The 20,336-nt window shown below is 40.0% G+C and overlaps 2 protein-coding genes across 7 annotated transcripts in view; both read right to left on the bottom strand.

The window, feature by feature from the left end:
• ZSWIM8 (zinc finger SWIM-type containing 8) overlaps positions 1 to 5,933 on the bottom strand; it is a 77,842-nt gene extending 71,909 nt beyond the window's left edge. For all 6 annotated transcript variants that reach the window (XR_014026515.1, XM_081328352.1, XM_081328353.1 and 3 more), the window contains exon 1: positions 4,877 to 5,933. Coding sequence is in view for 5 of the 6 variants with exons in the window: in XM_081328352.1 (XP_081184478.1) it covers positions 4,877 to 5,054 (178 nt within the window). In the remaining variant the exon portion in view is untranslated. The remainder of the gene's footprint in view (positions 1 to 4,876) is intronic.
• Positions 5,934 to 17,591: 11,658 nt separating this feature from the next.
• The window catches only part of LOC308668604 (neurotrypsin-like), a gene marked incomplete at both ends in the record, with an annotated part of 70,468 nt that continues 67,723 nt past the window's right edge, over positions 17,592 to 20,336 (bottom strand). Inside the window, one exon of the mRNA XM_081328614.1 lies at positions 17,592 to 17,941. Coding sequence (XP_081184740.1) covers positions 17,592 to 17,941 — 350 coding nt within the window. The remainder of the gene's footprint in view (positions 17,942 to 20,336) is intronic.

Raw genomic sequence — 20,336 nt, 5'->3', positions numbered from 1 at the left:
ATCAAATCAGTGGTAGACAATATTAATATCAAAACTTTACTTAGCAGGTGCTTCCCCGTATTGCTACATCTGATAATGTTACCCATCAAAAAAACCATCAACTCAATATAGCAAATTTCTACCAATAAAAGATGTAATTCCCCCATATGAATGCTTTTATCTGAAAGCAAAATAAGATTTATTGAATTATTCAAATACCCTTTCACTCGGTACTGAAATACAGTTCTGTTTTTCTAACATGTCATGTGAATAATCAGGCTGGGCTACTTGTATTTCTGGGGCACTATTCACAGAAAACAGTTCAGCACAATGCTTGAAATATATGGTAGCACCTTCAGCTGCTCTGACATTTCTGACATTAGGTAAAGGTAAAGGTTCCCCCGCACATGCGTGCTAGTCGTTTCCGACTCTAGGGGCCGGTGCTCATCTCCGTTTCAAAGCCGAAGAGCCAGCGCTTGTCCGAGGACATCTCCGTGGTCATGTGGCCGGCATGACTAGACGCCAAAGGCGCACGGAACGCTGTTACCTTCCCACCGGAGTGGTCCCTATTTTTCTACTTGCATTTCTGACATTAATATCTAATTAATATCTAAGTGATATTTCTGCTTTTAACCTTTCTGAAATTATAGTGGGAATACTTGCTTGGAAAGAGGAAAACATTTTATATGTCATGGTATATCAATAAAACAGATTTCATTAACTGGCAACTGATTGATCTGAAAGAGTTATGTGGCAATAGCACCCAGGAAGTAGGAAATACTCTTTCACCTTTAGTGTCTATAGAGATTCTCAGCCCTCTAGGTCATGGTTGTCCCAAAGAAGTCCAGTTGCGGACTTCTTTTGTTTTTTCTTTGAAGATGCTTCACTTCTCATTCAAGAAGCAAAAAGTCTTCAAGAAAAAAATATATAAAGAAAGTTCAGTTGCCTTTTGAAAGGCACTTCTGGGACTTTCACTCTTAGGATCTTGTCAAAAAGCAGATAAATTGTGTCAGATATTACAATCATTAGGCATTCAACCCATGTAGCTTTGGAGAAATTAAACCATCATTGCTATGGTCACCACCTTGTCATTAAAGCAGAAATTCCCTCTATGATGTGTTTTTATTTATGTATCTATTTATTCCAGGTAATATTAGGCAACTATGTTTGCTATTCCCCATACAAATCTTTGAAAATAATTTTTGGAAGGTAAACATTTCTCTGCACTATTGCTATTTTTTGCTGCGGTTCTCAAGTGAAATATTTTAGACTCAAAATATACTATAAATATGCATTCCTAATAAGGTTTTCAACTACTTCAGTCCTCTTAACATACAAAGAGCTTTATTATTTGGTGCAAAGCTTGACTCATTGACTCGTATGCTAGATTGAAAAAGATCATAGAAATAATATAGGAAAAGTTCCACTGACAGCAAATTTGATCAATGGAGCAATTTAATTGTGCTTTCTTTTGGAGGGTGGCCAGAGTAAAATAATACAACAAATCTGAGACAGATAAAATAGAGTAACACAGGCATACAAACTTTTCCTACTATTTTATGTCCAAACTAAAATTAATTATTCTATATATAAGCCAATAACAACTTGATTTAAAAATCAAATAATTGATTTCTTTAGCCAAAGCCATGTATTAATTCATGTTTTATATACCGGTAGTACATCTGGATATAGAAAATCATAACAAAAAAGGATTAATACAGTTTAAGGTTTGCTAAGATTATTTTAAAAAATCATTCCCAAATTTCCCATGTGCCACCACTTTCTTTCAAATGCCTTTCTTAAGCCTTCAATTAAGTTTTTGTTCATAAGTACAATGGTACTTATGAACCCTGTTTACACAGATACAGAGAAGACCACTTTCAAGTCAGTACCTTTACATTAAATGGTTAATTTGTGCCTAGCACAAATTGCTATCACGTTAACAAACAAAATTACTATTTTAGTCCCCAGGAGCAAAAACAAAAGCACTTGTAAAAACTTCATTGTAAGAACTTCAAAACTTCAAAAGGAAAAATATGGATTTCTACCTGACAGCTTTGGATAAATTCTTATTTTCTGTTATATTTTAGTATGCAATCAATGCCAGTCTAAACATCATATTGATAATTTTATTGAATCTTCATGCAATCAATCTAACTATATTTCCAAATTTGTTTTTACTCTCTTACTTCTCAAGAGAGTTTAAAAATGCACAATATTCTGCAGGATCTGCGGTGAATTCCAGAACTCCAGATTTTGTTTGTTTTCACAGGAGATACATGTGTTCAGTCATGTTGCTTTCCCTTTAGTCCTCACCTCACAATACCCTAAACCTTATTTTGTTTCCTTTTTGGCTAAAGTAAAAGAGTCCATTCTTTTCTCTTAAATTTTCTAAAATGTTTATATTATGTATACAAACATAGGCATTTTAGGATTGATAGTGTAAGAATAATATTTTGAAACAAATAATTTGAAAAGTCAGCCTTTGGTGCGTTGTTTTTTTTTCCCCACACCAAAAGATCTCTTATTCCAAAGAATAATCAGAACCTAATAAAAATACGTTTAAAGTCAACACAAATTAAATCTTATCCTTTACATTTTTGAAAAAAAGTATTTTAATATACTTCTACATTTTTTATAAAAAACCCAGTTATTTAAATACAAACATAACAGTAAAACATTAAATATAACTTAGGAAATAAAAATTAACAGAAAAAAATTAGGCAAGCATTCATATATTGAAGTGGGAGGGATTTCCATTGCCAGGGTGCTCTGTGTCAGCTGAAAACAGTACCTATGATTACTTTTTAATTTTCTCCCCTCTATTAAAGATTGCAATTTAGCTGTAACCTCTTGAAGAACACTGATGCTATCCTGGCTTTTTCAAAACTTTTATCCTATATTTTGTTTTTGTGTTTTTCATTCCAACACATGTTCAAATCGTGCAGTTAAGCAACTATAAAGCTATTTCCCTCTCAGAAAAAAATATGTGTGAAGTGGAAAGAGCTATTAAATTACAATGGAGTGTTTATTTAAAAACAATCTCAATTCTCCAGTCTTAAATTCATTTCATATTGAACCCACTGCAAAACTATATGTTTAATAATCTGATTGGACATATTCACAATCTTCTTTAAATTGTTTTTAAGAGTAACAGCATCTGTTGCTGAGTAGCTTTAAGAGGATACAGTCTTCCATGATTTAAGGATTAAATCATACAGCTATAAATCTCATACAGCTGATCTTTCATCTTACTCAGCTATCAGTATTGATGACCTATAGACCACATATTCAAAAATATTAGTGTCACAATTTCACTTACCACTAATAAAATGCTTATAGATGTTATCTACATGTGTGTACTCACTCTCTCTCTCTCTCTCTCTCACACACACACACACACACACACACCTGTAACACTACAAAAATATTTCTAATATTTCTACCACTTCTTTGGTGCAATGATTTAAGGCACCAATCTAAAAACAGGGCGGCTGTAGTTCCAATCTTAGTTTAGGTATGAAGCTCTGGGTGATTTTGTGCCAGCCCGTCTCTCTCAGCCCTAGGAAGACACACACACCCTTGGAGTATGTTGCCAAGAAAACTACAGGAACTTGTTCAGGCAGTTGCTAGGAGTCAAAACTGACTTGAAAGCATAAAATTATTATCTGTGTCATGTGCATGTCAGGGGGCAAAGGCAGGTTATGACTACATTGCATGAGATTGTATGTTTACTAAAATAGTCTAAAATAAATGGACCTGAATGCAAAAGTAATGTGAACGTTTTCCCAAACCCTGATATCCAAAAGAAATTCTTCACAGTTGTGTTCACAGATCAAAGGGAATACAAATTCTTATACTGTGCAGATGCACTTTACTTTCAACCCAGGAGTACTTTTACTATTGATATCACATTTATGTTTAGAGCACCTTCAGATTATTCATTTAATTTCAACAGCAGAAGCAAGAACAGCTGGCTATAAAATAAAACCAAGGTTATTCCCAACTGATGTCAAAAACACATCCATGTATTTTTCTAGGCAACAATGCAAAAATAGTTTATTTCCTTCTTCCAGAATGTTTCTTCAACTTTCCAATGTAATCTATAACAATAGTATTCCTGAAGGCCCAACCCTGCTGATTCTGAACCCAGATAAAATGTATGGTAAGATGAACAGATTGTGTACTGGATAGTGTGGCACTCTTAAGTTGCAACATCACAAGGACATTTCTTCACCTTTAGGTACTGATAAATGATTCAACTACTTCAGTCATGATGTATTATACCAAGTTTATGTTCCCTGTCTGTAATAATTTGATCTGGGCAATAACATATTAGTTAAACCCCTGAAGAAAACTAAGCCAAACCAAGGAATCCAGAAGTCTCATTAAGGAAAATTTTGATATTCCTTAGAGATATGCCAGTCCAGGTAAGTAAAATGCTACAAACTCCAGCAACCTGCTCAGCATGGGAAAAGATGAAAGCTGAGAAGGGCAGCTTAGGAGCAACTGACCACCTCACAATTTTACCTAATTCTAGTTACCTGCCTGTGTAAGGGGATATCTATTCACACACAGCAATTTCTTGCCGTGCAGTGCAGTCACATTCCTCAGGTTCGATTTTACTTGGAGAAACTTCCCTCCTCCCTTCTGACCATCCTACTAACTCAGGGGTCTTCAAACTTGGCCCTTTTATGACTTGTGGACTTCAACTCCCAGAATTCCTCAGCCAGCAAAGCTGGCTGAGGAATTCTGGGAGTTGAAGTCCACAAGTCATAAAAGGGCCAAGTTTGAAGACCCCTGTACTAACTACTAAGGGGTCAGCGCTTTAGCCAGTGCAACCTATCTCCGCGCGCCCTGCGCCCTCCGGTCAGCCCAGGCCACGCCAAGCCTTCACCTTTCATTTTGACAGTGGGGGAGTTGGGTCCGGCTGACTGTTTCCGCCATCCTCTCCAGTTCTGGCACAGGCTCTCCGCCTCAGAAATGAAGGAGCAAAGCGAATCTTCCTCAAATCGATCCGAGTCTTCGAAGGAAAACCTCTCCCCGTCTTCCCACTCGGCAAACATGAGTTCCATCACATCCAAAGGAGCAGGCGAAGGAGAAAGACGGGCCGCGTGGCTTCCCCGGGGGAGACGCAGCGAGGCGGCTTCAGGACAACCTGTATCGCTCCCCCGCCTCCAGCAGACAGAAGCCGCACGGAAAGCCCGGCTGCGGGCAATCGCGCCCCGGGCGCAGGTGCCTTGCAGGAGAGAAGCCCCTCAACTCGCGGGATGCCGACAGCTACCACCAGCCGGCGCCGAGTCCGCCAGGACGGAGAGGCGCGCCTGAAGGAGCCCCGAGAAAAGTGCCCAGGCGCGGGGAGTTCCCGGCGCCCCTCTCGGAGGCCATTGTTCGCCCAGGAAGCCTAGAGGCCCATTCCGACCCTCCTCCTCCTCCTCTGCCGACACGCGAAGAGCCCAGGGGAATTCGCTCTAGTTCGGTTCCCGGCTGCCCGGACCCGCCTCTCCCCGGGAAAACTCTCTAGGGAACTTGGCGCCAAGTCTCCGGCGGCAGCGACGGCTTCGGCCCTCCCGGAAGGAAAGAGCGTAGCGAAGAAAGAGTCACGCATTCACACTGACACGCGTGCACACGCACTTGAGAGAGGAGGGGGCAGCCGCAAGGCCGGGCCGCGCGGTGGAAGAAGCGAGAGGAAGGGAAGAGGAGGCGGCGGCGGCGGCGGTTCCGCGGCGGGCTCCAGGGCAGGCGCGACTCCCTCCTGTGGAGGACCGGGCAAAAGCGGCGCCAGCGACTTAGCTGCTAAGGGGCGCCCAGGGCCAGCCTCTCCCCCGGCGCAGGGGAGGAAAGCGAGGAGGGGGCGGCACCGTTTCTGCCGCCTCCCCGGAAAGGGCTCGGCTTGAAGCACCGCGACCTCCGCTTGGCTACCGATGCCGCCGCCGCCGCCGCGCAAGCACTAAAATGGCCCCCCGCGCCGGAGCGATCGCCTCCCTCCCCCCCTTTCCACATGGCCCCGCCCCCTCCAGCTGACGCTCGCTTCCGTTGCGCAGCTTCCGGCTTCCGTCAGAACAGCCCTTGCGGTTGTTTCAGGCCTACGTAGAGGTACGCCGAAAAGAGAGATTTAGAGGTGCCGCTAAGATTGGTTTTCGGGCCCGACTGAAGCGCGTGCTTCTGAGTTTCTTGATCCTGAAAAGAGCGTCGCTGAGAGAAAGAAGCAAACCACAAAGGAGCTGCTGCTCTGTCTGTCTTTCCCCTTTGCCAAAGTATTAACAGCAGGAGATGCTTTTTTTGTGACTTTTCCTAATTTCCTGAGGAAATTTTAAAGCTTTTTAACAATACTGTCCCCCAAATGGGAGAAGGTGACAGAGAGGAATGACCTGGTTATCTGTCTGCCATTCTAGCTGCGGCTCGGGCTCAGATCCTGCTTTCTTGAATTCCGATAAGACCTTCAAGCACAAGGGGCTTCCATCTCCCAAGCCTGCCCACTTTAACTGGAATACTTCCAAGTTATTTTCCTTCCTCCACCCCCACCTCAGATCTGTTCCACCGTTTGCTCTCATGCCAGCCACCCCCGCTGTGCTTGTAAGCTCCAACTGCCCTTCCATGCCTTTCCAGGTCCTGTGTGCTGTGCAGAAAGTTTTTGTGATGATGGCAGTCATTTTTTTAAAGAGACTGCACAACCATTTGTCTGAAATGGGATAGGGTCTCCTGCTTGAGCAGGGAGTTGGGCTAGAACAGGGCTTTTCAACCAGTGGTACGGGTACCACCTGTGGTACATTGGCACCTGGCAGGTGGTACGCGACCATCCTAGAAAAGTGGTAGCGGGGGAGGGGAATGAGCTGAACCGGTGGCAGCACTGCACAAGCCTGAGCGAGAGACGGCTAGAGCTGCAGGGCTGTCAAGGCTCAGCGGAAGCACCAGGATCAGCGCTTCTTTGGGGCTGTCAGGGCTGAGCGGAAGCGCCAGGATCAGTGCCAGGTTCTAGCTGGAGCTCGGCACTGATCTTGGCGCTTCTGAACCCAGAAGAAGCACCGATCAGCTGGAATGTTGCAGCATCTCCAGGGCCTTGTGATTTACATTCAGATGCTTGGCAACTGATTCATATTTATGATGGTCACAGTATCCCAGGATCATGTGAAGTGACCAAAACCTGCTGCAACAACCCAGCAGATGGGGGGCTGGGGTGGGAATAAAAACCAAACACCTCCCACCCCACTCCCGCTGCTAATCCTCAACAGAAATGCTCACAACAATGAAAACCTCGAACAGGAGGAAGAATGCTGGCAGGTGGGTAGGCAGGTGTCTTGCTCTGCTGTGGCTTGGGGAGCACTTTTTTCAGTGCCATTGTAACTTCAAACAGTCACGAAGCGAACAGTTGTAAGTCAAGGACTACCTGTACTACATCACTTTTTTCCTTTTTTTTTGGTCATCAAGTTTTTGACACCTTGCTAGGCGACTGGTGGTACTCGGATGTTGCCATATCCTAAAAGTGGTACAATGGGTGAAAAAGTTGAAAAGCCCTGGACTAGAAGACCTCCAAGGTCCTTTCCAGCTCTTATTCTGTTCTGTTCTGTTCTGTTCAGTGGCCCACATGGCTGAAGCCTCCTCCAACCTGGAACATTCTGGGAGTGGAAATCCAGCATGTTTGAAGTGAACATGATGGGGAATACTGCGATGCTGCATTCACAATTCTATAAGTTATAATAATAATTTTTAATTGAGACTTCAGCTTTCTATTCATCATTCCCTAAGTGTGTTCTCTAGTCCAGATGTTAGCAACCTCATGCCTGAGACACCATCAGATAGTATCCTCTGACCATCAACATTTAACACACAGTATAACAAATATATAAAAGACATATTCAAGAATTGGAAACTGATTGTTTTCAACCAATGGACTCAAGTTTTCATGAACACTTAAGTTTTTATCCTGTGATTTAAAACTGAAAATAATTCATCAAAATAGAAGTTTGTTATATCTATTGCAGGGCTTTTCAACCAGTGGTACTTTGGCACGTGGCAGGTGGTATGCGACCATCCTAGAGAACTGTAGTGGGGGGGGAATAAGCTGAAGTGGCCCAAGACTGAGGGCGAGGTAGCTGAAGTTGCAGGACTGTCGGGGCTTGGCAGAAGCCCCAAGAGCCCCGGCAGGGCACCAGCTGATTGGCACTTCTGGAAGCAGTGTGGAGCTTGAAGTAAACTAAGAATAAAGGGGGGGAGAGGAGAGGAGAGGATATAAAAGGTGGTTTTGACAGGAAACGGGAAAAAAAAACGAGAAGAGAAGGGGACAGAGAAGAAGCTGTGGAAGGAGAGCTCAGCAGGCAGGGAGGAAAAAGAGACGGAAGAAGCAGCAGCTGTTGCTGGAAGAAAAGGTCCCCTGGTTCATTTTCTCCAGCCAGGAGAATGCAATCAGTGCTGATGAAATGAAAAGCCGGGAGACGAGCATGTTGGAAAGGAGGTGGGTTTATTTCAGAAGCCAGTGAGTTCCTGTTCAGCTGTCAGCTTGAATGAATTATCATAAGGATTTTTATACAGTTTTTAACAATGTTTTGTAATTCAGAGGTTCGGTTTGTGTGCTTTGGTTATTGGAATATTTTAGTCTGTTTCAGAAAGGCTATCAATGAGTCCAGAGTGTTGGCTTCCATAGGTTTACCGGTAATTCCTTTAAACAAATGTAATTAGTTTTGCCCCCTTGTCTTGAGTCTGTCTATGGCTTTTAGCAAACAGGCTTTGTAGGCAAACAGGCTTAATTTAAGGTTATCGCTTTTCACAATTGTTGAGCCTTTGCTACATTGTTTAAACTGAGACCAGCCTGAGGCAGCTTAAAGAAAAAAAACACCCGGAGTTTAGTGTTTCTTTATTCTGGGCGGCTTTTCTGAGCCTTTCTTGCTTTGTGCTTGATTTCTGTGTCTTTAAGGGTACAGGGAAGGGACTGCAGGGTGTGTGTGTGTGTACATTCTTACTACACTGTAGAATGAGAGCTCAGAAAGCAGGAAGGAAGAAGAAGAGAGGGAGAGAGGAAGAAGGGCCAACCAGCTAGCTCAGGGGTCTACAAACTTAGCAACTTTAAGACCTGTGGACTTCAACTCCCAGAATTCCTCAATCAGCCATGATGGCTGAGGAATTCTGGGAGTTGAAGTCCACAAATCTTAAAAGTGCCAAGTTTGAAGACCCTTGAGCTAGCTGGTAGTGGTGCATATTAATAAACATGGATAAATTCATCATACATTGTCAGTGCAAAGGGAAAGCCACCGAAGAAATTAAAACCGGTAATTTGACTGGTTATTTGTTTTGGAGTTGCAAAAATTTTGAAGGCATTGTAAGTCAAACACCTTTTCCTTACATGTTAGCAGTCTGAGGGGCTGCCACAGAGAAGAGGGGGGTCAAACTATTCTCAAAAGCACCTGAGGGTAGAACAGGAAATAACAGATGGAAGCTTATTGAAGAAACATCTAGAAAAAAATGAGAATAAAAGAGAAATTTCCTGGCAGTGAGAACAATCAGTGAAATTCCTTGCCTCCAGAAGTTGTGGGTGCTCCATCATTGGAAGTTTTTAAATAGAGCTTGGACATCCATTTTTCCGGAATGGTATAGATCTACCGCTTGACCAGGGGTTTGGACTAGAAGACCTCCAAGATCCCTTCCAACTCTTATTCTGTGTTCCATATAAGACATTGACAGAATTATTGAGAAAATTCTGTTTTTGAAAGATAAATATATTGTACTGAATTATACACCAACTACTTGGAATTTAATGTTTTCAGAGCAAAGATGGTTTTTGTGCTCTAACAATGGCAAAAAATCCTGAGGGTAAGGAAAAAATACCATAATTCCACATGTAAAAGTTTGGATTTCAAATACATGTGATTGAAATATTGAGAAATGGTTAATTGGAAAATCACATTACCTCTCCCTTTTTAAAAAAATCTTCAACAGGCCTGGAGAACATTGAGAGTTTAATATTTTCTTTTAAAGAATTACAAAATCAGGTTGTAGGAAGTCACACACACACACACACTAGAGAAAGAAATATTTTGGGGAATATTAGAAACGCAGAATATATATTTCCCCAAAGGAATAATGGACAAAATCTTAGGCAGAAACCACCACCACCACCACCCCAAGTCTCTCTGCCGCAAGCAGAAACCAGCTCTGTAGAAATGCAGATTTGATAATCCTTTCAGAAAGACTGGAGACAGGAATCTTGGAGCTCATGGGATTAGAAAGACAAAGACTCCTAGAACCAGCAACCCCTCACCTAAAAATCCAACACAGGACATAGCCATCAGCCCCAGCCCCAGGGAAGCAGGACATGATCTTTAGGACATAATAGGATTAACCCACCACCATCGGAATACAAAAAGGGCACACTGAACCTCAGGTCAAAGTTTATGCCACAGGAACAGGAATAACTCCAAACACAAAAGCCTAAGAAGGTATAAAAACCTACCACTCCCAGCACCATGTGGTCAGCTGCCCCAGAGCCATATTTTTGTCTGGTTCTGCAACTCAATAAACAAGAACCTTTCCTAAAGCAGTCTCCTTTTGTTTATCCCAGGCTTGGGCTGGACCTTGATGATTTTTCTTTCAACAAGGCCAACTTGGGATATAGGTGTAATTTTATTGGTTTGTTCTAGTTTGGTGTGTTCTTATTGTGTATTTTTTTTCTTTTTGTATATGGTAAATTGTTCATTTTTATTTTATATTGTTTTGAGTATGGCTGGAAAATGATTACTTAAAACCTTGTTTTTTAAAATTTTGAAATGGATGGATTTTACTAGATATTCTCATTTTACAAGACCTCTGTATTATGATTATACATGTTATTTTGGCTATTAGTTTTTTCATTCCTTACTTTTTAAAAAATACTTCTCTCTTTTTTTAATTAATTATGGTATGTCTATGTGTGAAAAAGGCCCATAATACTGCTAATTTCAAAAGTTAACAACTGTAGTTCAGTACCCAGAGAGGATTTTACCAACTAGGTTTATACTTCTCCGGTATTTAGAAGTGGGGTTTTTATCTTTCTTTTTCATGTAGATAGGTCTGGAAAGCACATTGTAAGCTAAGAGAAAAAAATGGTAGTAATTAACATTGGCAGCTGTAATTACACCTTACAGTAATAACACAGAACAAACAATTAGATAATTAGAGTGCCTTGTCTTTTGTGAGCCTCTGTATGTGTGAGGTGAGGAGAGAAAACAGTATGCTGAATTTAATTGAATAAAAGGGAACAGTTTATGGATAATGCAAGCAAATGGTTCTTTGTTAAGTTACACTAGTCAAAGATTTGCCAAGAAAACCTGTGGCCGTATTGTTTCAGAGACCCATGAGGATTAATATCATTAAACTGTGTGAGAAGAAAAAGGTACTTTATTTGCAAGATATTTTAAATACTAAACATATCAATAGCTACATTTTGACATACAAATATTTAAACAGTCACTGATTTGAAAATATAGAATCAAACCCCAAATATTAGAAGTCTTTTTGATTTGAAAAGTCAAGTTTATATCTGATTATCCTCTTTAGGAATTTATACCCAAATGCCACTGCACTCTGATCAGGGGATTTCCTCAACAAGAGTCAAGTCCTTCAAAGCAGTTTTCTCAGCAAGGACCTTTCCGCTACACTGTTGTTTCCTTTCAGCGAGGACGGGGAGGTCAAAAAAGTCAAGATGGCAATCATGGCTAGATAATTAAAGCCACTTCCATACAGGCATCTTTATTGTTAACATTGATTCAAATATAACAATACAGAAGGTGGTTGGTCTGCAACTGATGAGAACCCTGGGGGAAAATGGATAATATAGATCCATTTCAATTAGGTTTCAGGGTGGGATTTAATACTCAAACAGCTTTAGTAGATGTGGCAGAGCTAGGATGGAAGTAGTAGATCCTTCTGCTCCTTGATCTCTAGGTGGCTTTTGGTACTTTAACTTACAAAGTATCATATTTATAATTAGGCACAGATAGGTAAATTAATTACATGCCTACCATAGAAATATATGTTTTGTAATAAGCCAATGTTGTGTAAATATCAAAGAAAACATTTAGCTCTTGGTCTATGTACCATAACCTGAGGGAACCCTCTCATATATAGATGTATTGGAAATCACCTAGTCCAGTGTCCATGAGTATGCCATCCTCGACACATCTATATAAACAATTGCAGTGAAAGAGAGTCCATCTCTGTGGGCAGTTGTTTCCTTGCTGAATAACTTGTACCATTAGGAAATTCATCCAGATATGCAAATATATCTCCCCCTTGGGCTTAACTGGAATACACAATAGAAATCTTGACCCCTATGGGGATCTGAATGGGAGGAACAAGCTCAGCTAAAGCAAAACATAGCTGTCATATCAGAAATCCAGTGATTTCAGGACTAACCCATGCTTGATTCTTGAGGGGGCTGTGCTTGCAAAGAGAGCAGGCTTGAACCAGAAAGTCCACCTGGACTCACAGTTCCTGCTGTGGGAGAGCTAAGGATCATTTCCAAGAGGCCAGTACCCAGCTTTGGCTATAAGTTTAGTTGTGATGTTACTTGGCGAAGGATGCATTGAGGATCGTCTCTCATGCCCTTCTCTTCTGAACTGTAGTTTGCTGCTGTCTAGAGACCAACTGGAAACTTCAGCATACTCCATCTGCCATGTTACCCAGCTGCTGAGGAAGTGCATTGGTCAGGAGGGTGGGTTGTTGTTGTTGTTTTCTAGTGCAAATCAAAGCTTTTTAAAAAAAATTATTAATTTTCTATTATTACATTTGATTAGTGCTTAATAAACATCGTGTTGTCTGGGTTAATTTGTTTGCTTAATAATACAAGTTACATTCTTAGTCTCTACCCCTTTTTTCCAACCATTGATAAAATAAACTCCATGTTTGAAAATATTCTGTATCTTCTTTCTCTTTGATCCTCAACGTAAGTCTGTCCATTTCAGCACAGTCCAATATCTTCCTGATTTTCTCTTTGTCTAGTGGTGTTTCTTCATTCTTCCAGTGCTCAGCAAATACAATCCTCACTGCTGTTAGTACATGCAGTTTAAATATACACTTTGCTTATCAATTTTTTCTGGTATTATACCTAATAAGAAAAGTTCAGGTTTAAAATCTACATGTTTTCCTAATCTCTTTTCTAACCAAGTGTGTATTTTTGTCCAAATTTTTTTTTGCTTTAACACAGGTCCACCACAAATGGTATTATGTACTAGATTTTTAGTTACAATTCCAATATTTACTAGACATATTTTTAAACATTTTTGCTAATCTAGCAGGTGGTAAGTGCCATCTAATAAAACATTTTATGTAAGTTTTCTTTATAAGTTGCTATTGTCAATTTGCATTGTCAATGCAAATCAAAGTCTTTATGGTTCTATATGGCTTAGGCCCTGGGTATCAAAAGGAATACCTTTCCCAATATACTTTCTGCATGCCCAATGCAGATGGCCAAAAAGCACTTGCCAATGGCCCCTACTACCTGTAGACATGATGGAAAGAGGCCAGTGGCCTGTATTATCTGTGGGGGCCTCCATCCAACTGAGCAGCCCAAGACACCACAATAGCCTTCTATAGGTTGATAAAGACTCTTCCAGAAGCTCTGGGCAATCTCTTCTGTCTCCTTTTTTTCTTCTTCTTTCCCCTCTGCAAGGAACTGTGGAGATTTGAAAGAGCTGCACTTTTCTGTTTTACAAGCACTGGCTTTGGGCCCTTTCAACTATCATGGCAAGGTTTTCAACTGGCTTGTATAAATGCAAAGTTTTGAAAAAGGGCCAAAGAGGAACTCTTGTAAGAATGAAGGCAGGAGAACATAGGGATGGCCATCTTCCAGAATTCCTTCGAACCTATTGAATAGCAGGTTTACAAGGTGATTCTTTGCAGCTTTGCCATGCCCCTCGGAAGGATAGCAAGACCAGAAGGTTGAACTAAACATCTAAAATCAGGACTCCACCAAGAATCAAGCCCAATATTGAAAATAAAAGATATCAACATGATGGTTTTCTGCTGACTCAGGGATGGCTGGACAGTACCTTAATTTCCCTGTAAACGACTTGAATGCCACCTCAGAGATTTGGGGTATTTTAGGTGGGCAGAGGAGATGAAAACAACTGAAAAACAGCATGTAGTGTTTTAGAGATAAATTGGGAACTGAGCACAACTAGAAAAATCTAATCCATGCCTTTAGAAAGTCTCTATTAATTTTAAAATGATTACTGAGTCTGAACAGGTGAAAGATTGCTGTGTCAGAACTTCACACTGTGCACACTGCGTCCTAAAATCACATGCCTTAATGATTACCATCCAGTTGCACTCACTTCCATTATGATGAAGAGTTTTGAGAGATTGGTAAAGGACTACATGGTTTCATGCCTTCCCCCTACCTTTGATTCATGACAGTTTACCTATCGGAAGAACTATAGAAGATGCACTTTCTTGTGTGCTTCATCTCAGCTTAGTGCACCTGGAGGGGAAGAATACTCATGTGCAAATGCTGTTTGTGGATTTTAGTTCAGCATTCAACACAATCATGCCTCAGCATCTTGTGAACAAGGTTTTAATACTTCTTTATGTAAATGGATACTTGATTTCCTTATTGATAGGCCCCAGGTTGTACGAGTTGGAAAGAAAATTTCCAATTCCATCTCCTTGAGTACAGGTTCTCCACAGGGCTGTGTCCTGAGTCTGTTACTGTTCACGTTGATGACCCATGACTGCTGTGCCAAATCTGCTACGAATCATATTGTGAAGTATGCAGACAACACGGGAGTGGTGGGTCTTATCTGGGATGACAATGAAGATGCTTATAGGGAAGAGGTGAAGGCTCTGGTGAACTGGTGCAATAAAAGAAACCTGGTTCTAAATGTTGATAAAACAAGATCATTGTAGATTTTAGAAAAAGCCGGCATAGTCATACTCCACTCAGTATCAAGGATGCAGCTGTAGAGGTGGTCAACAGTATTAAGTATCGGGGGTGGGTGGGTGCAGATAACTAACAATCTGAATTTGTTTCTCCACACATCATTCTTAGTGAAGTGTGCAAACCAGCATCTGCATTTCCTGCACAGGATGAGGAGAGCACATCTTTCTCCTTCTGTCCTGGCCATTTTTTTACAGAGGCACGATTGAGAGCATTTTAACAAACTGCATCACTGTCTGGTTTGGTGGCAGCAGTGCCTCAGATAGAAAGCCCATATAGAGAATGGTAAAGATAGCTGAGAAGATCTATTCTATTCTATTCTATTCTATTCTATTCTATTCTATTCTATTCTATTCTATTCTATTCTATTCTATTCTATTCTATTCTATTCTATTCTATTCTATTCTCAATCTCTAGGGATGATATTTATAGAGATAATTAGCAGACAATTCCACACTTCTGCACTCTCATCCTTGACTATCTTACACTTGACTCTCATCCACAAGTTCAGATACTCTGGAGTAGAGCACACTACTGGTAGTTAGCTGTCAAGAGACTTAAATAACTCAGTCTTCCCTTTCACAATGTTATTTCCTAAATAAAACTTACCGTATTTACTTTTCTTTCACACAAGCATCAACTTCCGAAATACTTTGAAAAGTTAACTCATAACTTAATATTTTTTTCTTCATGCCTTCTTTTGTTGAATCAAATGGCCTGGGCAAACCAAACTATGTTAGCAAAAATTATTCAGAATACAAAAAAATTGTATAATTCTCCTATGAATTAATGCTTAAATTACTTAAGTAATAATTTATTACGTATAAATCCCAACCTAAATTGGTTTGATCAACTGGCAGTTGCTAAATAAAATTTCTGGTCACATCTTTACTTTGAAACTGAATGTATAAGTGTGGCTTTCAGTAATTTACAAATATAGTTTCCAGAGCCTTCAGGGAATAAGGAGGACACATTCTTTTTTCTGGAAAGCTCTGAAATAATTAATAGTGCAATCGTATACATGCTTGCTGAGATATAAATATTTCAATGTTTAATGGGAGTTGTTCCCAAGTTAATAGGAATAAATCATAACCAAAATCCCAATATAGTATCCAGTTCAGTTGAGAGTATATATTATTAATTCCTCAGCATTGGTATAATAATAAATATGCCAATACTCCAAGAAAAAAGCCTAGATTTTCTATGAATAAGACATAGAAACATATGTTTTGTTATATTTGTTTTATTTACAAATATACAAGAGTTTCATACTGAGGGTCAAAAGGCACTCTGCAGATCTATTAGCCCACATCTTTTTCTTAGAAGAAACACCTTCACCTGCAGGTAAATACAAAGCTAATAAGGTTGCAATGGATGTCTCCTTAGAAAGGGAGTAGGCTTTATGCTCTGTTGTTCTACCTACAAACATGATGATATCCAGTACAGACAACAATAGATGGCATGCTCCAGGACAGGCTTTCTTTGGTGATGTGGGGACCATCTGGTGGGATCTAGGAGGAAACCCTTTTCTGCCATGGTACCTTGGAATTTCATCACTCCAGAGATCAGACTTGCCTGCTGGACTTTCCATCAACCCTAGGACCCTGATAGTATGAGTTAGCCCATTTCTTTGCTATATTGAGCATGGGATGTTGTGAGTGTTCTCTGCTGATACTTTATGCTACTTAGGTTATTTACAATTTTGGTTCTGTTTCCATTATTAATCGCCCAGTGTCCTATATATGAAATGATTGGCCATATAACATTAAGTAAATAGGAATGGGACATGCCATTTCTATTATTTTAGCACTCTGCAGTGACCTGTTTTTCAAGCCCATGAAGAATGTAAATGTATCAAAATATATATATTCGGGAGCTGAGTTCAAGAAAACAGTCTTTTATCAAAACAAACCAAAATGTTTAGGATAGGGATGTCAGAAATACCTCAGGAATGTCCACATTTCAGGAACAATTTGAGAGAAATAAATCAAGGAAGAAATTGTGAGAGGAATGAGTACAGGTAGTCCTCACTTAGTTATCATTCATTCATTGCCTATTTGAAGTTACAGTGGTGCTGAATGAATAGTACTTATGCCCAGTCCCTGAAGCTATGACTGTTGTAACAATCCTGCAGTTACGTCATCAAAATCTGGGTGCTTGGCAGCCTGCTCACATTTGTGACCACAGTTGGTACTTCAACTCCCTGCCCACCTATCTCCCTCTTTTGGCTGCCCTGCACAGGGGCACTCCTTGGAGGTGGCCGGGCTGGGGCTGAAGTAGAGGCCTGGTGCTTTCACGGCCTGTAATGCAATGTGTGGATGGCATTGGGGAATGAAGGCAAGAGATGCTACCTAAGAAACAATCAGACAAGATAGGCAGGAGCACTCAGGGGCTTAACAGTCACAGAAAGATACTTACGATGGACCCGTCCTAAGTGATTAGACTGAAAAGTAGGAGCAAACAACATAATGCAGTCATAGGTGTTATGATGGAAACAAATCTGTCTTGTAAGCTTTATACAGATTTAAAGAAAATTTGCTTCTAGCAGTATTATATGTTCATAAACTGAATCATAGCAGAGTTTACAATAATTTCTATGGCATTTTTGTCCATATGTCTTGAACAATTTATGGCTAATATTGGAAAAACTTCAGTACTGCCAAAATTAAAAATTAAAGCTATGGCTCCTTGCATTGTAAGTCCCACTTCATAAAGCACCATGGATCCATCTTTGGGCTGACTGTTCTCTTATTATGTTGGTCACTTTCTCGATCCAAGGCACAAATTTGCTGACCTTTGTGTAAACACCAGGGGAATCTTTTTGCCCACACCCATATCCCCAGGAAGTAATCCCTAGAATTACCCATTGTGCATTTGGTCTTTGACACACTAATGGTCCTCCACTGTCCCCTTGACAGCTGTCTACCCGATTGTCTTCAGATAGGTTTCCAGCACAGAGCATCCGATTAGTAAATTTCTTTCCATAACGAGATTTACATACTTTTCTTGATAGAAGAGGCACGGTTCCCTGGAGTAACATCCTTGAGTATGACCTTCCTAGAAGAATAATTAATATTCATGCAACTCATTACAGGCAACAACAAAATAGAAAAACATTCATTGCGAGGTTAGGATTAAAACTTTATGGGATATGGCTTTTAATTATTGTTCATAATGCTTTTTTTTCAACAAAGTTCATTTTGTTGTGAGCTATCTTGGACTGCTGCTTTTTTAAACAATACATTCTGATTTAAAAGTTTGTTTTTGTAATAGCAAAACTTACTTATTTAAAATATTTTATCCCACTTTTTTAAAGTTAAAAAGCCTTAAAAAACTAACGAAGATAATTAAAAATAAATTTAGAGTGGGATCTACATTTCAAACAATTTTGAATGTGTAAAATAATATATTTAAAACATCAATTTATCAAGAAAATAAGAATCAATTTGTAGCTAAACTAAATAAGGCCAGGAATTAAAAAGGGTGTTTTTGGAAGCACCAACGTGTGTTGGGTGGAGATAAGTCACTTATAAGAATACATATAAAAATCATAATAAATGGAAAAACATATATGTATAAAAATGTGTCTGTGTATACGGTATGTATGTATGTATGTATGTATGTGTGTGTGTGTGTGTGTGTGTGTGTGTGTGTATTTGTGTATCTGTCTATGTGTAAAAACAAGGTCTATATAAAAAGTAGCAGGTACTGTTTATTCTTTATAAGTGGACTGCTAGAATCTTTATAAGCAATGTTGAAATCAAAACAAAAAGAAAAAGAGAAGATGTAAAAAGAAAAAAGAAAAAATAGCCTACTGACAGAGATTAGTCTTTTGTTCTCCCCTCTTGTGGTGAATGTTGAAATAACACTTAAGTACAACAAATCAGCTTGTGGTTCCAGGGTAGAGTAGTAAACAAAAAGAGGGGGGAAAATAAGAGCAAAGAAGGGGAAATCATTACTTTTTGTTTCACACATTCATTCACAAAATATAATCATTCAACCCACAGAAGGATTTACTGCCTTCAAACAGTAAATGCTTCCCCCACTCCTTCTTTCTCTTACTTTAGTAGTTGCTGCTTAAGGGAAAGTTACAGAGAGCATATAAATATGAATAGGGGTGACATGGTAGCAGTCCTCTAATATTTAAGGGGCTGTCACAGAGGAGAGGAAGTCAAGCCGTTCTCCAAGGTACCTGAGGGCAGGACAAGAAGTAACAGATGAAAACTTATCAAGGAAAGATTCAAGCTAGAACTAAGGAGAAATTTAATTGTTCTCACAGTCAGAAAAATTAAACAGTGAAATGGCTTGCCTTCGGAAGTTGTGGATGTTCCATCACTGGAGTTTTTAAAGAAGAGACTGGATAGGGTCTCCTGCCATGTGCAGGGGGTTGGACTAGAAGACCTCCAAGCTTCCTTCAAACCCCATTAATCTATGTTCTAAATATTCCTCCTTAACATCCAACTACTGGAAAGACACACCAAGGAAGAGCAAGGCTAGGGCTTGTAGGCTCCAACTCGGTGGGTATTGCCTCTTCATTTTGCCAGGTGTACTTTCACAAATATCCCCCATAGTAGGTATTTCTAGTCTAATGAAGAGAGGGACAAGGGGTGATACAATAGGAGACATGGTGGCACAGTGGTTAGAATATAGAATTGCAGGTCCTCTGCCTATAGCCAGGAGTTCAATCCTGACCGGCTCAGGGTTGATTTCAACCTTCCATTTTTCCAAGATTGGTTAAATGAGGAGCCAGATTATTGGGGGCAATATGCTGACATTTGTAAATTGCTCAGAAAAGCACTATGGAGCCATATATAAGTCTAAGTGCTACTGTTATTACTATGGTAGCAGTCTTCCAATCTCCTGCTCAGCAGGGATTGGACTAAAAGATCTTCAAGGTCCCTTCCAACTCTGTTATTCTGTGATTCTGAGTTGATGGCAAATGTAGTATAGCACACCTGGAGATCATCAGAGTAACAGTTGGAAGGGACCTTAGAGGTCTTCTAGTCTAACCCCTTGCTCAAACAGGAGACCCTATATAATTTCAGACAAATGGCTGTCCAATCTCTTCTTAAAAACCTCCAGTGATGGAGCACCCACAACTTCTGAAGGCAGGCTGCTCCACTGGTTCATTGTTCTCACTGTCAGGAAATTCCTCCTTATATTCTAGGTTGCTTCTTTCCTTGATTAGTTTCCACCCATTACTTTTTGTCTTGCCTTCTGGTGCTTTGGCAGGCCCAGAAGATGAATCTGTCATATTTTCTTGTTTGGAATATAACTATCTAAACTAGGAGTGTTTCTGAGTATAGTAGTGGGCCTTTTATTATTTTTAATGGGATTTATTTGTTTGTTTTTATTTATTTTAAACCAACTATCTCCCTCACCTGAATTCCTATTGACATTCTTTTTAGAAACTCTACTGGGTGTAAAATATATATACTCATCTATCATATAA

This window comes from Vipera berus (genome assembly GCF_964194415.1).
Source record: "Vipera berus genome assembly, chromosome: 5".
NCBI classification, from domain to species: domain Eukaryota; kingdom Metazoa; phylum Chordata; class Lepidosauria; order Squamata; family Viperidae; genus Vipera; species Vipera berus.
Note: the sequence above shows the minus strand (reverse complement) of the source record. Positions and strands in the feature narration are given on the sequence as shown.